The sequence below is a fragment of the Camelus bactrianus genome, chromosome 16, assembly GCF_048773025.1.
Source record: "Camelus bactrianus isolate YW-2024 breed Bactrian camel chromosome 16, ASM4877302v1, whole genome shotgun sequence".
Lineage (NCBI taxonomy): Eukaryota > Metazoa > Chordata > Mammalia > Artiodactyla > Camelidae > Camelus > Camelus bactrianus.
The window spans coordinates 45,426,314-45,443,507 of record NC_133554.1 but is presented as its reverse complement, the minus strand read 5'-3'; the positions used below and the strand labels follow the sequence as shown (position 1 = coordinate 45,443,507).

Below are 17,194 nucleotides of genomic sequence, written 5' to 3'. Positions count from 1 at the left end.
AGGCCCTCCCAAGGGGCTGATCCTTGCCATTTCCCCAAATTAGCTACAAACTGGCTACCAGCAAACATCCCATAGACAACTTCTGGACTTTAGCACCAAACCACTGATGGCTTTTGTGTTTAGAAAGCCACACCCCTTGGTGAGACCAATCCACCTGTCTACCAGCAGCACCTCTAATTCACTCTTCCCTTTGATTGACATTCATTATTGAAAACTGATTATAGATTTTTGTCTTTGGTTTCAATATCCTATTCCCCTGCCCCAAGGACAATGGGGCTGCTTGGAGCTTCTCTCTGGCTACTGGAGACCAGATTTCCGAATGACCAGCACCGATGATCTAGCCCAGAGGTCTTCAAACTTTACTATGCAGCAGAACCATTGGGTGAGGTCCCTAAAATGCACATTCCCGGGATCACCCAGACACTGTAAGCCTAAGACAGGGCCCAGGAATCTGCACTTTAATAAAAGCCCTTGGTGGACCTGATTCACATCCTTTGCCCAAATGCCCAGCATCATCTATGTCACACATAAAAACCATCTACAGATCAGCATTTCCCAATTTGGGTATCACTGAGCAAGCCCTCTTTCAGGAGATGTTAGCAGGTGGGATCAAATAAATCTGGGAAATGAGTACTATGAATCTTTCTCAGAGGATCACAATATACATTTGAATGTTAAAGGGTCTCACAAGTCCTGCCACAGCAAACTCTGTTTAACTTTGTTTAGCCTGTTTTTTCCCAAACTAATTGGACCATGGAACTCTTTTTAACCTGGACACACCTATCAACATCCAGTGGACCAATATTCAATAAAACACAAACTCAAGAAATATTGTTATAATCTGTCATCGCCATTATTTGTCCCATATTATTTTGGACTTTAGGATATTTTAAAATAGGATTTTTTTCCTGTCTTAAATTTTAAATACAGATTCCTTTATCTGTGATATTTCAAAGTTTTTGCGACAAGCAGAATCTCATCAACACTTAACAGATGTCTGCAATTGACAGGTTAAGTAGCTTTAATTTCTGGGGCCCCGCAAATAATTCTAAAATGCTACAGGACCTAAACCTATGAATGTACGCAACTTGTGGCTATGCGGCTTCCTCTGGGGTATAAACTGTCTTCTTCCCGACAGGACCCAGAGACCCCGACACTTGGGCAACTCCCCTCCCACTTCTCCAGCTCCCGAAGGGCTGCTGCGGTCCTGGTTTTCAGGGCTCAAGACGGAGCGGGACTGAGACCCCTGCAATCCCAGCACAGGGACTGCCTGGGCTCTGCAGACGGAGAAAGAGGTACTTTCTTTGACAAGGAAGATTTTGTTTCTGCTCACGGCCTCTCCTGCCACAGGCAGTGCGGGTTGGGGGTTGTTGGGCCAAAGGCTCAGCACGGCTCTGGGCCACCCCCAGATGCTTGTGTGTGTCGCCTGCTACATGCAATGTGCTGTCCACCGACAGAGCAGCAGGAGACAGGCACGTGCCCTGAGTCTCTGAGCGAGGAGGGCACACTTCTGGAAGGCACTGTGGTTAGAGGGAAGTGCCTTTTAGAGCAGACCTACCTGGATTCTGAACCTGGCTCCATCACATGCTACTCAATGACCTCCAACAACGTACTTGACCTCTCTGACCCCGTTTCCTCCTCTGCAAAGTGGGGCTAATCATGCCCACTTGGGAGGGTTCCAGACAATGAATTTAAGGCACTTAACAAGCCCTCAAAAGTGGGAGCACCTGCTACCCTGTCTGTAGTGTGCAGCCCACCAACCCCTGGTGGGCCAGTGGAACCTTACGGATAAATCAAGTGGCAGAGAAGTGATCAGGGCAGAAAGCACCTGGCAGGGGTGCTGGTGACATGCAAAACGGCGGGCAAGCGTGAGAGGGACATGAGCTACCAGAGCCTGAGTGGCAGGAGGAGGCCAGGAGGGTGAGCAGAGGCCCAGGCGGCCGGCTTAGTGGCTGTCCCTGGGAGCGGCTGGAGCCAAGGAGGGGCTGGAAGCTCAGTGGCAGTGCCCACAGCCGGGGTGGCACACGAGGTCGCCGGGCAGCTGCGAAGAAGCTCAAGACACAGACCTTTGAGTTGAGGAACCCGGCTGACGGGTTTTCCTGGCAGGCCAGCTGCAGGCTGCTTTTCAGACGGTTCTGGAAGTTCAGTCTTTTTTGTGTCCTCGCCCTCAGAGGGGCCCCGGGGCTCTTGCTCCTCTCCAGGGGCCCCGGGAAGTGCAGCCCCTTCCAAATCCACCTCTGACCGTCCCTGTTCCTTCTGTGCATTGGCTTTGATTTCCACGTGGAACGTGAACTCGGGGGGCCTGTCATGACCTTCCGCCGGGGGGCCCTCGCCGGGCCCTTCAGGTTCTGAGACCCGGGTCTCTGTGGAAACTTTGGAGAGGAAATCGACAGGGAGGGGGATGGCACCCTGGGCTGGGAGACCTGCAATGCCAGTGGTTTCTCTGGAAACTGCCCGGGGGGGTGGCCCGCCCTGGGTTGGGGGGCTCTGCTGACCTGGAGAGACCTGGGAGGGAGAGGAGTCCTGGGGCGAGGACTCATCGATGTCTCGGTCTTCATCCACCTCCTTGCCCCCCAGCCTCTCTTTGCCCTGGTCCTCCTTCAGAGGTGGCCCCTCCTGGGGCAGGTCTCCCAAAAGCTGGCGCTCCAACAGCTCAGAGCCCTGGCGGCTTCTCTCTGCGTCCTCAAGTTCTATCCCTGAAGGCTGGTGTGTGGCCTCTCTGGGGCCTTCAGGCAGGATGGGAGCCCCCGGCACGTTGGACATGTGCTGGTGGATCAGACCTGGGGTCCCCAGGCCCATGGCCTCACCTCCATGGTGCCCCGGCTCCCTGAGGAAACTTTCCTGCACAACCTCGACACTCTCAGGCTCGGTCTGGAGATATCCAGGGGAGGCGGGCTTCAGAAAGGCCAGACCCTCCCCTGGTTTTGGTCCCGACTCCTGGTGTGGCTGAGGGCCTCCTGGTGGAGGAGGCAGTTGGCAGATGGGATGATGCTTCTCCCCCAGAGGCAGCACGGATACCCCAGAAGCTTCTCGGCCGAGTCCAGGCTGAACCTGAGAGCTAAGCTCACTGGCCAGGGGCCTCTCAGGTGCTTCCCTCTGCTGGCCTGGAATTCTCCACTCCTCTGGGTTTGAAGAGGCAATGTTGGCAAAAGGTTAGCAAGAGTGCATTAACTGTTTGAGAGGGAACACACTCTCGAAAGAAGAAAAGGACATTTAAGCGGCATCTCAAGCCCACCTAACCAAGAAAAGGAGCCCACACTCTGGGTTCATCCTTGTTGCTTTCCTTTGCTCAGAAGGAGAGCTCTCTTGGTCTGTCTGACACCAATTCGCTGGGTGACCTTGGGTGAGCAACTCCCCTCTCTGGGCCTCAGTTTTCTCATCTGTAAAAGGGGGGCCTCGTGACCTCTGAGGCCCCGTCTAGCGCTGGCATTACTCCTCTGTCTATCATGGGTCTGGATGGGCTCTGAGCACGCCAGCATGTGCAGGGCTGCCGGCCCCGCTGCAGCCTGCCTCGAGCTTACCTCACTAGCCACAGAAGCCTGTCCTCCTGTCCAGGGACTATGAGCCTCCTGAATACTCTGGCCTCTAGCTGGGACCCGGCTTGGGCGCAGTGAGGATCTTCTTTCCTCCCTTTCTCTCTCTGCTGAATGAAACCAGAAGTGCCCACAAACCCACCCTGCTTTAAACCTGTGCTCTGATAGATTTGGAAAACCCAAAATGTATCATTATCAGTGTTCTAGTCTTAACTAACAGGCCTGCCATAAGACCCCTATAAACAGAAACATGGATCAGGTTTATCCAGATCGTGGATTATGGACAGCCTTCGGCATAAGGCAAGGCAGACCACTGAGGCAGTAAAGGACTCTGCACAGCAAAGATGTGGCCAGCCCACGGGAACCACTGCTTCACCTGGTCACACATCTTGCCAAGCCAGTCAATGGAGGGCACACTTCACTTTTTTTCTGCTTTATTCAGACGATGTGAACGTGACTCCCTCCTTAAAGTATCTGTGTGTAAGGACAGGAGACTTATGCTCTTTGGTTCTCCTAATAAACATCCTGGATTTTTTAAATTCACAGCCTCAAATGTCTTCCCTAGTCCCAACAGAATAACCCACACAACTCCCACAGCTCCCCTTTAAACAAAACCTAGAACCCGGAGGATCTGGGGGCTTGGAAGAGAAAGAGACTGAATGAAGTGAGGGAAGGGAGGTGGGAGAGCACAAGTGGACACACATGGGGAACCTCAACCCGGTCGGGGTTTGTGTGGCTGCCGGCTGGCCCACTACCAAGAGACCCAGCCACGGCTCACTGTCACCTCCCACCCCTATGCTGGGGCCTGAAGATCATGACCTCATTCCTTTGTGTTCCTGGAATTGCCACAGGACCTGCCGCAGGGCCAGGGATCAATAAATGAAGGGTGGCAGGAAAACATGCTGATTTCTGCCTTCACGGAGTCTACAGGAGCCTCGCTGGGGACCTTGGTCAGACTCAGAGATGCAGGACACAAGTCGAGCCAGAGACAGCCTGAGCAGGTACCTCAGCCCCGACTTCTCCTCAACCAACCAGCTCAACGCAGCAGAAGTGGCGGCCCCTGCTGGCCATTACGCCCCATGATGGGCCAGGTGTCCAGCACCTTTTGGGGAGAAAAAATTTTCCTCCCAAAGCTTCTTAGAAATTGCTCTTGGGATGTTACTATACTCTGATACCTGCAAGACTTTAAAAGACCCTCATTAAAAAGAGACAAAGGCCCTAAACATAAATAGTAAACATACCTTGAAAAGTTACCAATATATGATTATACAGCGCGCGCGCGCGTGTGTGTGTGTAACCTGACGTAGTGCTATTACACTCCTGGAAGAAGGAACCAGGTTGGAAGAATATTCTATTCAGTTCCCAGGATACTATAAAGTGCTCAGTAAATATCAAACACAGCAATCATCAGGGGTGGGTCCAAGGTAAACAATATCTGAGCAAACACGGTTCGATGGCTTTAGGAGTACAGATCAATTGTGTCCCCACAGCCCCTTTGGAGGCCTGGTCTTGATGACAGTCACAGAAGAAAGGTCTACCTGGGGTGTGAGCAGGGGTAAGATGGGTGGGGTCCCCCCCTTACTCTCAGCACACTGCAGCTCCACCCCGAAACATCTTTTCCCTCTTAGGTGCTGTATGAACACAGGATGCCAGAGGGTCTCCTGCAGCAGGAAAGAGCAAGGAAGAGATCTAATAGCTGTGCTTTTGTTTACATGTCTCTTCCTAAATCTGTCTTAGTACAAAACAGACTGCAGGCCTGGAACAAACAAAATGTGTTTGTGGATCACTAGTGTGTCCAAGTTTCACAAAGTTACACTGGAGGGAGCTGGGCTTGGCCATTTGGATCAGCAGCCCCAATCAAGACATTAAATACTGGCTTTGGGAGTAGAGGTAGAAACCTCTGTGTGTTCACAGATTTGGTGCCGATTTCCCACTTCAGGTGTTATCTGCTGTTCATCTTTACATCTGTATGATTCTAGGCTACTGCCAGGGAAACCAAAAGTTCAGTTGGCACAAAAGTAAAGTTTCTAGGAAAAGCTGTTGGCCTGATCCTTTTGTTGCATGCAATATATTTTAGGGACATGCAGACATAGCCTGAAATAAAAATTTGTAGAAAAGGCTCAAATTCACTTCTTTTAAAATATATTTTTAAAAATCTTTTTTTGGGGGGAGGTATTAGGTTTATCTATTTATTTATCTTTTAATGGAGGTACTGGGGATTGAACCCAGGACCTCGTGCATGCTAAGCATGTGTTCTACCACTGGGCTCTACCCTCCCCCCTCAAATTCACTTCTTTTTATAGAAAGAGATGATTATTTCCAGAGGTTATAAAAACCTCTAATTTTACCTAAAAGCTGAAAAATCTACTAAAACAACACTGTAAATCAACTATACTTCAATTTTTTTTTAAAAAGCTGAAAATGATGACCTAAAAGAAATAGGAGGCAGGATTCTAGTTGTTTAACGCACAGACTGAGGCTCCCCCTTACAGTGATTATCCCTTCTAATCTTTTTGGAAGCTCTTTGTAAGCCTGTGAAGGAAAACATGCCTTTCTGTGCCACGTGAGGTGGGAAACACTGGCCCACCACTCGGTAGGGACTCCTTGGGAGCAGAACTGTGTAGCTAAGCCTTCAAAATACCCTTAAGGAGACATTTCTTCAGGGCCCAAAGTGTTCCCAAAGCCAGATGGCCCCAGCCGTGGTGCTAAACATCAACAAAGCCCACATTTTCTGGAGAAAAGAACAGCATATTCCCCACGCTCTTACAGTCTAGAAGCTTCCCCATTACACAGTAGACTCAAGCTCGTTTATGCAGCAAATGATAGAAAACAAACCCAGCCAGGTTGTATCAGAGGTCTCTGTTTCCTAAGATAAGGAATCTCTAGGATTTAAAAAATTAAGTTCTTAAAACATTTATGCTAAGGAATTATACAAAGTCTCTTTTCTTGAACATAGCAGTTTTGGTCCCCAAGAAGAAACTCATAGTAAGGTTGGAAGGTTGCACAGAAGAAAGCTGAAAAGAAATAGCTTGGTGGTGATACAGTGGAGGATTTGCTGCCGGGACCCGCCAGAGGACAGCCTACAGGGAGAATCCCTCATTATGCATATTAGCCTTTCTGTTGGGCATTGATTCCTGGCTCCCCAGGCTGGGCAAGGCCAGCTTCTTCCAGAATACCAAACACCTCGGGAATGACTCAGAAATGGCTAGAAAGAGCTAGAGCTCTTTCTATATATGAATAGCCGTCAATTAAAAAACAGCTCTTAAAAATCTGGACCCGTGAATTACGGCCCAGGTTCAAATTCTCCTTTCAGGGCAGGGTCTGTTTGAATGTTGCAATCTCCCTCTTCCCACCGCCCAGGGCATGCGCCGTAGGCAATTCTAGCCCACTGACCTTGAGTCACGTGTCCAGCAGCTTGGTCCTCCAGGCTGGGGGTGTCGCCAATGCCTGCTTCTTCAGCTGGTGTATGTGTCAGCAGATGAAGAAGATGAAAGCAAAGACAGTTATTGTTTACTAGAAACAGCTCCCTGCCTCTTCCGCTATGTTTCTGAAAACACAAGACAGGCACACCTGACCAGCACCAAGGCGCTGCACAGCCGACTCTTTGTAAATGTGACTGCTGGGGAGGTTGATGAGAACAGTTCACTAAACAAACCACACACACTCACCCACTTACGGGCTACATGGTCTAGCAGGAAAGACCTTCTCCAGGGTCCAGAGCACCCCACTCAACAAAGACACAAGACGGGTGAGGTCAGAGAAACAATTTGCTGCTCAGCCACTGCTGTGGGGCTGTGTCCAAGCGCTGCCCTCCCAGCCCCAGCCTGCGCTCCGGGGGAAGGGGTGGCATCTGGCTGGGGTTCACACACAGGTGCTGCCATTACTTAGCCCCTCTGAACCTTTGTCTCCTCCTCTAGAACCCCCAGGTGATGACACTGACTCATCTTGTAGGGAAGTGGTGAGGGTTCATACAAGAATTGTGTGAATGTGTTTAGCAAAGTGCCTGGTACATGTAGGTGCCCCCAAGCAGTTCAGTTTCTTTCCTCCAATCTACTGGGAAAATCCTGTTAACCACATGATCAGAATAGGGGCTACCTGGTTCAAGGGAGCCCAGCAGTGTCAGTGAGCAGCTCTGGGGGTGTCTTGGGCTCCTGCTTAAGGAACCACAGTTCATCCCAAACCAAAAAGACTGAGAAAAGCTCCTGATCACATTGTCAAGAGCACCACACTCAGTGAGCTTTCATACAATGCTCATTCCTGCACCACGGAAAAGTCAGGATATTGCTGCAGGACAACAGAGACAACTGTCCAGGAGAAAGAGCCTCTAAGGCCAGTTGGCCACACACTGACATGCAGTGACCCACGACCCCAGAAGAGCTAGTATGTCCTGATGGACAGTGACAGAGAGGACACCACCCTGAGAAACGCCCACAAGTTGCAGGCTGGGCCACCAGTCTTTTCTCCCAGAACTGCAGTGACTCAGTCTCTACACCTAAACCAGAAATGCCAAGTTACCACCACTTGCCAGCACAGGCCCACCACGGAGAACATGGAGGAGGCAAAAGAAATCCTGTGGGTCACTGGACAGACACATCTTATATACTCCCAGGCTGTTGACTGGCCCAGGGCAGCATTGGCGAGGGTTGGGGGGCTGGCAGTGAGGTCAGGCAACCCCCCTACCCACTGCCAGCTGGTATGTATGACACTTCTGGATCCCCTGTAAGCAAGCTGACACTGTACGGCCCAGGAGGTCTAATGGTGACACCTCCTTGTCACTTGACAACAGCCAACTGTCCGGGAAACAGCTCTGAGCATAGATTTGGTCTGAGTTTCTGACAAGGTTATGGAAGAAAGGCTCAGGGTGACAAGCCCAGGTAAACGGCATGGAGTCCTGGAGACAGAGGACATGAGGGAGCGAGCTGGATGATGTCACTCGGGGCACCAAGAAGCACAACGCTTTCTCGTGCCAGTGCAGTGTTGTGACATCCTGGTCCCACTGCAAATTAGAACTGGAGGCTGCTGGTATCTCTGATGCCCCCTGATCCCAGCAAAACAGATGCTCAGAGAAGCCAAAGGGAGGGACGGTGTGCAACAGTGGCTGAACAATCCCATCCCTGGGTGACCTCTCTACATCCCTGAAGCCCCAGGAGGGCTCCATGCTCACCCAGGAGGTCAGGGATTCCTGCAGTGGGACGACCACACCACACCCGCAAATGCACCTTGAATGGGAAGTTTCACAGGAGAAACAAGACACAGCAAAAGAGACATGCCCATGGGAGGTACTAAACTAAGGTATATGTTGTTAAAGCTACCAGCTGAAAAAACGTTCTCCCAGCTCTCAAACATCCCACCTTATTGAGGATGTAAAGGCTGGAGAGGGCAGAGGGGGAGAGAATTTTGGAGGAAGATTTCTTTGGAGAGAGCAGCTTGGGGGGTAGTGGGTGGCTGCCTGGCCACCTCCCATCTCAGTCCCACTGAAAGGCATGGTGTGTGTCCCTATGGTTGATGACAAGGTGGACGGCTATTAGCACCCAACCCGGGAAAGCTAGAGGAGGAGAGGTGGGCTGGCCCTGCTTTGCTGGCAGAGCAAAGGAGTGGCAGCCCTGTTGGCAGTCTGCATGTCCAATGTGTTTGGGCAAAGAACGCCCATGCTTCCCATGGACCTGTGTCCAGAAGGGCCACCAAAGTGAGCAAGCTGACCTCCTTAGAGGTGAGGCTGGAGGTGGATCATTAGGTCCCAGGGGGCTGAAGAGAAAGAACATGTTTGCTTGAATCAAATGCAGAGGGAGGGACCTTCAAGGGGATGATGGCCATGGCGGGGGTAGGGAGCATCTGAAAGAATTCTAGAAGTCCCCACAGAGCAAGAGTCAACTTTAAACACTTGCAGACTGTGGAGCCAGCTCACAGCAGTGCCAATGCAGTGAGAACTCTCCTGCCCATCCCCCTCCCCCAGCCTCAGAGAGGAGGGGCTGCAGCTTTAACTGTTACACAGGACTGGACATTCTAATCAGCATTTGCAGACTGGGTTTTGTGACTGTGGAGACTAAAATGCTTTTGATTAACCTAGGAGTGATCAGAAGTCATGAGCTGAATAGAGTTTCCATCCTGGGCAGGCGAAGTACTTCCCCCACTGAAAAAATTGTGAAGAGACAGTGGGAGACAAAAGTCAGGTTACCCATAATCTCATCCCATGAGTCGTTCATTCCATGGCCTTCAAATGACCTTCACTGTCAAGGATGAGGGCTGCCAGCTTCCAGAACACCCCCCTCCACCCATCTCAGAAGACCAACTTGTAAGGCAGAAACTACTCAGAAGGAGCTGGTGGTGCTGCTTGGCCCCTGCACGATCGTTGTCGACACACGGTGGAGAGAAGGCTTCCGGGAGCCCCGTCTTTAGGAAGGAAAGAAAGCTCCTGCAGGGGGACATTTCCCCTGCTCTCACTGCTGGTGAACCACTGTCCAGAACTCTTCTGCATGTCTTGCTGAGTACCCTCCAAATCACCAAGCCAGCGGCTGGAGTCTTTGCATAAGGCCAGAGAAGAGGACCTAAAGGAAGTGACAGCCAGAGCTCTGGGCTGTGCTTGCCATGTCCTAAGGGCCTGGGCAGCTCCTGAGTGACTTTGGTAGCTTCGAGTCCAGTGCTATTTCTGGTCAGCGCCCTGTCTGGGCTATTCCCCATCATCTGTGTTGACAGGACAGTCTCGTCATGTCTGGTCTACGCTGATACGTTTGAAAAGAGTCCTGAAAATGGAAGCTGGATGACATTGCTGAGTTCCTCGGGGACTGTGCAATCACGATCCTCTGGAGGTGTGGGTCAGTCACCTGGCTGCTGCTGCATACTTGAGTGCTCCCCTACAGAGCTTCTGACTCCCTGTGAAGTGACCCGGTTGCTGGGCACAGTCCCACCAGGGGCACTGACCTCAGAGGGGAAGGCAGGATCTGCCAGCAGCCTGCCTCGGAGAACTCTCCGGAGCTGACTGCGACAAGGAGAGGAGAAGCTAGAAGGAACCCAGGAGGTCCTCTGTCCTCTGGGAGGCTGGCAGCAGCCGTGGAAGCAACGGGGCATCAAGCTCAGAACAACTCAAGGTTCTCAGAAGTGGCGTCCACCCACATTCCTGCCTCACGTGGAGGCAGGCATAGCCCCTATGCGCACCCCTCCTCCAGCAGCTGAGCCGGGCACCCAGCCCTGGGAGTCACCCTCACCTGTGGTTCCTTCTGGGATCTCCGTGGGAGGCTGAGCGGCCGCCTGCTCGCTGGGGGCTCCCTCATCCACTAAGGGTGCTGTCACGTCTGAAAACCATGGAGAGTCACCTCAGGGGGCCAGGATGAGGCGTGCCACGCCCCTCATCTTTGCTTTTTGAGCAGGAGCAGTGCAGGGACGGGGAGGCGGGAATGGATTCAGCTGCATGCAAAAAAGCAACACCACAAAGCAGGGCCCAGAGCCGTGCTCCCGCCTGATATCTCCCCAGGAAGCATGTTAATGTTCTGTTTGAGTGGCACCTGCTCATGAGGCGCCCAGGCCATCTGCCAGGAAATCCAGGACAGCCCCCATGTATACACTGCACGAAAGGGACTGCTGGGGATGGTCCCAAGTGTTTTTAAGGGAGAAATGTTGAAAATCAGATGACATTCACAGATCCTTACAGGAGTGCAGAACAGGAGAATGGGATTGGGACCATGGCAGTGCAGGAACTCTGGGGTTAGGACTGGAGTCTATGGCTCTGCTGGGAGGCTTGCTGTAAGCGAGTACTTTGTTTTCTTTGGACCTCAGTTTCCTCTTCTGCACAATGGGAGTATCACCACCAGGTGACCTCCAAGTTTTTTTCCACGGCTAATCCCCATCTCTCCTGGAGCCCACGTCCCATGGTTACAAAGCACAGACTCCCCTGAGTGGCAATGAACAAGCCAGCCCTATCCAGAGTCAGGCACTTGGCAACAGGCCAACAGATGGATCCACCTTCCAAGCAGAGGCCGGAGGTAAAGATCCAGCACCAGGAGCTGCTGTTGGTCTCTCATCAAAGTGAGTACTTCCAAATCGGCACTCCTCCCCAGGCAGTGCCCTGGCACACTCCCAGGCTGTTCTGGGCAAACATAAGGAGTTGTCATCTTCGAAAGCTTTCCAAGAGCCTGAGTCAGGCTAGTCAAATGGATTCTCTTTTATTCTGGTTGTCTCAGAAGCAGCTGGCAGAGCCCTGCCCCAGTGGGCCTTCCATTCCCTGTCGAGTGAGAGCTGAAGCTCTTGGGACCCACATGTGTACAGGATTCAGAGTGCAGCAAGATTTGGTTGGAAGATGCTCCCAGAATAATGCTGATATGGAAGGCTGGCATAAAATCTAGCATTAGTGTTTCAGGACTTTCTCAGGGCAGTAGGCAACTTGCAAAACTGTCCTAACAAGATCAGCAGGCTATGTCTTGCATCACTGGCTCTAAGAAGGAAAGCAGAAAGCATTTGGTTTGATATTCTCTTCACTAGGCTGAAAACCTCAGAGGTGGGAGGGCGGGGAGGAGAAGGGCCACATCCAGTTTACCCTTCACAGATGCACCCTTATACCAAACAATTGGTAGGCACTTGATGGCCACTTTCTGAATTCATCCAAAGGTGAACACTTGGGGAGATGCTGATGCCAGGTTCTCATCCTGTGACACAATTTCCAAAGTCATGGGCAGGGCCTGGAGAAGTGCTGAGAATAGAACGTTGGAGAGGATGGAGAGATGGAGGGGCAGATACTGCAGACTGGTTACTCAAAAGCCATTCTCAATGCTCTTCTCCCTTGATTTCTCCTACTTAAGAGGCTGAAAGGCAAAATACTCAGTGTCCCAGACTCCCTTATAGCCAGATGTGGCTACAAGACCCAGTTCTGGCCAATGAGAAACACACAGAGTTGGCCAGGTGGGGCCTGCAGAAAAACTCTTGCTTTCTTAATAAAAAAGGAACATGTTTGGTTTCAGGGACATTTTGGTCACTTTGCTTTGCTACTTTCTTCCTGCTTTGAGGGAAGATGTGATGCCTGGAGGTACAGCAGCCATCTTGTAACCATGAGGTAATAATCCAGCCATTAAGCACAGCAGAAGATAAAGATGGAAGAGCACTAATGACACTGAGAAGATGTCACCAAAGTCCAGACATTTCATTATTTGAGACAAATGTCTTCATATATATGTCACAGTTAGTTGGATTTTCCATTACCTAAATCAAACGAAATTTTGACTGGTATTGATGGGAAGCAAGAGAAGATGGTCAAAATCAGGACCAAGGAACACTTCAGGAAATACAGGAGGAACTTTATAATAACCTAGACACCAAATGTCTACAGAGGTCAGGTTAGAATGTGCACTGGAACCAACACCATGGCCAAGGTCCAGAGGCCCAGGCCAAGCCCAAGAAACGAAGGATACTAAATCAAGATGAGTCCCAAAGTGTGAGCTTGGAGATGTGCACTGACCCGCCCCTTTCCTCAGCCAGATAGCTGCTCCATGACCTGGTGGCTCACGAAAGATGAGCGAAGTGGGTGGGAGCTTCTGGAGGAATTTGGGGGAGGACAATGGTCAAGGAGCAGGGGCTTTGTGGAGCTGTGGTTAGGCCCTACTTTGCTACGGATCCCAGCCGGTTCAAGTGCAGCTGCCTGGAAGCTCACCCACGATGAAGTCGCCCATACCTGGCACTAGCGAGCAAGGTGTCAAAACAGGGCGTGGCTCCTGCAATACTGGGGGCCTGAGCCCCATTCCACAAAGCACTGAGTGAGCATATCTCTCAGCCAGAGGGAGAGGCAGCAGCAAATGCAGCTAGGAAGGGTGGCATGTATGGGCTCAAAGCATGGCTAAGCGCAGGCTGGAGCATGGAGATGCTGCTTGAATAAAGCAATGAGAGGAGGGAGGCCCCACCTTCCGCCGTCGGAGTGCTCTTAGCATCAGAGGTTTCAGAGCCTGGTTCCTCAGATCCATCATCGGCCGGGGTCTGCAGGGGAGATTCTGGAACATACACAATGAGCCCCTCAGAATGGCTGCCACTCTCCACCCCCACTTTCGACCTCAGAGGAACTTGGGAGTGGTGTCTTTTAGAGATGAAATCACCCAGCGTGGAACCCATATGGATGGAACGTGGCCGCATGAGAAAACCACAAAGGGGACCAATCCCAACCCCCCCAGTACAACTGGGCCTCCATGAGGCATCAGGCAAAGACCCACGTGATGTGCAGCTGATCTGGGGCAAGAGGAGAAACTGCCTTTTAATTAGCTCATGGTTCTAATTGAGACAAAGGCTCTTATATTGACAAACGGGCAGCAGACACCAGAAAGCAAAGCCATGAGTAAACTTGGGGCTCTGTCTTTCCTTGTTGGAGAGGGTCACAGGAGATCACTGCCATTAATTCATGACAAGTAGACACCTGGGAAAATACTCAGAGATATAACTCCTTCCTCTGCAAAGGAATTAGCTCAGGGCAGACACAATACCTGCTTCTAACTGGACGTTTGGTTGTAACTGACCACCAAGCCTTGAGTTACACCCGAAATGTGTCATCGTTACTGAAAGAAAACTGTCCTTTCAGAATCCAAAGCCAAGGAAGCTCTGATGGACTCTGTAAAAGCCACTCCACCTGGGGTGGGGGCAGCCTTGGAGGCGGAGGATAGGAGCTGGTTCTGCACGAAGCAAAACCCCGAGGCAAAAAAAGGGGTGTTTCATTGCACTTCGAGATCAGACACCTCGCACCCTTTGCTAGACTAACACCATCCCAGATACCCAGCCCTGGCCGCACCCATCCAGCCAAAGAAGGGCTGATTCTACACAAGCTTCCTGCATGCACCTGGGTGGTGGGTCCTGGAGCTTGCAAAAACCTGCACACTGCCTCAAGTAGCTTCAGACACATGGTAAGGAAGCATCATGGAGACTGTCTGCCGGGTCTTTTTACCAAGCAGCCTGGACTGCCAGAGCATAGGGATCTATGGGTGTGATGGTGCCTCAGGTCCTTGACCCCCAAACACCCCCTCCCCTAATCTGTCCCCAGCCTGCAACTGTCATCATCAGCATTATCCTTGTTAAGTTTCTTGGAGGCAGGGAAGGAAGGAGGAAGAGGCCTCTTCTGAATGTCTTACCTGGAAGGCCTAACAAGTTAGCCCATTAACACCTTTTAATTCATTAAGGTGCAGTATTTCATCTGTTAAGCAACCTTCACCCACTTTGCAGCTCTCTTTGGCTCTATCTAGTCCTATTCCAACTTTAAGCATCCACTTAGAAGCTCTTTGTTCTAGCATTTTACATGTAGTTTCTTGTCATTATTCAAAATAGTCTCTGTCACTTATCTAAAATATTGCTTGTAAAGTGACACCTTCTGCCAAGTCACAACCCTCCCTCCCCATATAAAAATAACTCATTCTAAATCCTTAGTAGTAAGAACAAATTTGATGAGAACTATGAAAATCTCTTAGGGATCACTTGCTTTCTTGGCAAGTTTATTCTTCGGGTAAGTTTGCTTAAAATATCTTTAAGCACTTTCCTTCCACAGCAGTGACGAAAAGGTTAGCAACTTAAAATTTGCATATATGTATATTATACATCCACACGTATATATGTTTTTAGCATAGATCTTCCAATCAGTTTAATTTTAAAAGAATTGAGGAGTTTCAGCTAGCACAATTTAAGCAACTCTGAGACACAAAATAACTTGGTAAACTTGTTCTTACTTTACAAGTTGAATTTAGTTTCCCCTTCAAAAAATGAGTTGTAAAAACCACTTTTTTTTCTGGACTTAAATAAAAAATGAACTTTTTATTTGAAAACAGTTTTAGATTCACAGAAAAATTGCAAAATAGAGCAGAGAGGGTACCCCACACCCAGATTCCCCAATTATTAACATCCTATATTATTGTGGTACATTTATTACAACATAATATATATTTTAACTTAATTTTTAAACCAGTCTACCCTAAACAGAGCATCATTTTTCACTGGCACAATTCATCTGGGGCAGAATTCAGTATGATGGGAGTCTAAGTTGGATTCCATGAGCCTTTAATAACTGAAGCTCCCAGGGGACTTGGCTGAAAGAGTGACCAGAGGCAAAAAGAGCTGACTTGGAGCTGAAGGCTATACCAGCCCCGTGATCTCAGAGATGTAACTCTGTAAACTGGGGAAGGTAACATCTGCCCTTACTGGTTACTGTGAGCAGTGACTGAGATGTTGGTAGCAAAGACCCTTTGCTAACAATAGAGTTCTACAAAAATGCCTGAATTATCATTTTAAGGAAGTTCCATTGTAAGTGGGGTGACCATATACTTTATCACTCAAATTTGGACCCTTGATACACCAAGTGAAAACGTGATACTAATAATGACAGGGAGGAGACGTGCGGAGGGGTGGCGGGCTCAGGGCCTCAGATGAGCAAGCTCTTAGCGTCCCGCTGCCCACTCCCTGACCCCCTGCTGTGGGAAGCTGAAAATTAGCAGCTCTGGCTGGAGCCTGGGACAGGTCAGAATGTACTCTTCTTGTCACCACTTGGGGGAGGTTTGGGCCTATCTGGAATGCTTGGCTGAAGCGGGCATCTCTCCCCACCCCCTCACCCAGAGTTTCAGGCTGGGTGGGCTCCAAGAAGGCCAGTGGGCGGCCTCTGAGCTCCCAGACAGCCTGCTCCTTCCCCTGCCTCCTCTGACTTGGAGCCCACTTGTCTAATTCCCAAGCTGACTCCAGTTCTCCGCTTAAACTGGTACAGAGAAGACAGCCTCTGAAACAAGGCCCCCCCAGTGAGTCCTGAAACCTCTCCAAGGAAGGGAAGATTGCTCCTCATGTTCGACCCAGGGCACCTCCTGGTGACCCCACCTCCTCCAGGGGGCCTTCCTGGATTGATGTACCCAGAAGAGGTCCCCTCCCACCTTGGAGCATCACCACTTCCATCTACCATCCCACCCCCCCATGCTGCAAAGTGTTTTATTATTTTTAGCATTAGAAAAGTAGGCTGCCATGCTGCCTCCTTAGAAGTGGGTCTGGAGGACAGGAACCTAGTCTTTTTCACACCAGGACTGCACTGGCCACCAGTGACACCATGGGGAGAAGAGCCTCTCACAGCCCAACTCAGCACCTCAAGGGCCAGCTTGGTGCTCCTGGCAGAGACTCAGAGACTGGCATTCGGAGCTGGAGAGAGGGCTCTGTGTGCTCCTTGGGGTCCCCGAACTTGGTGCTCAGACAGTGAAATGAAGGGGAAGGGAGGAGGCCAGGCCAATTTGACTAAAACACTGTACTATAGAATATTTAGAATCTGATGTGGTTTATTAATGTAGATGCAGTAGGAATCTCAGAGCTAATCAACTCTCGCCAAATAGGGGCCAGACAGGCCTATTAAGGGAGACAGAAAAATAATGTATATAGTGGGGTATAGCTCAAGTGGTAGAGCACATGCTTAGCACGCATGAGGTCTTGGATTCAATCCCCAGTACCTCCTCCAAAAATAAATAAACCTAATTACCCTCCCCCAATAATGTATAAAGGTCACATATTTTGCATGCTAATGAATCCTGTTGATTTATAGACTAACAGGTATGGCTAAAGACTCAAGAGAGCTCTCCTGTATGAATTAGACCGATGTACCCCTTACAGTCTTTGTCACATTACATCCTTGCATGTGGCGAACTCTCCTTTGGAAAGGAGGATTTTCAAATAAGCCTCACTCTTTG

The 17,194-nt window shown here is 50.3% G+C and overlaps 1 protein-coding gene across 16 annotated transcripts in view; it reads right to left on the bottom strand.

The window, feature by feature from the left end:
* MAPT (microtubule associated protein tau) overlaps positions 1-17,194 on the bottom strand; it is a 104,367-nt gene that overhangs the window by 33,658 nt on the left and 53,515 nt on the right. For 6 of the 16 annotated variants that reach the window (XM_074343412.1, XM_074343415.1, XM_074343420.1 and 3 more), the window contains 4 exons: positions 13,415-13,501; positions 10,736-10,822; positions 6,927-6,992; positions 2,067-3,122 (listed from right to left, as the gene is read on the bottom strand). In XM_074343412.1, coding sequence (XP_074199513.1) covers positions 2,067-3,122; positions 6,927-6,992; positions 10,736-10,822; positions 13,415-13,501 — 1,296 coding nt within the window. The remainder of the gene's footprint in view (positions 1-2,066; positions 3,123-6,926; positions 6,993-10,735; positions 10,823-13,414; positions 13,502-17,194) is intronic. The other 10 variants (XM_074343414.1, XM_074343421.1, XM_074343417.1 and 7 more) reach the window with 6 other exon arrangements.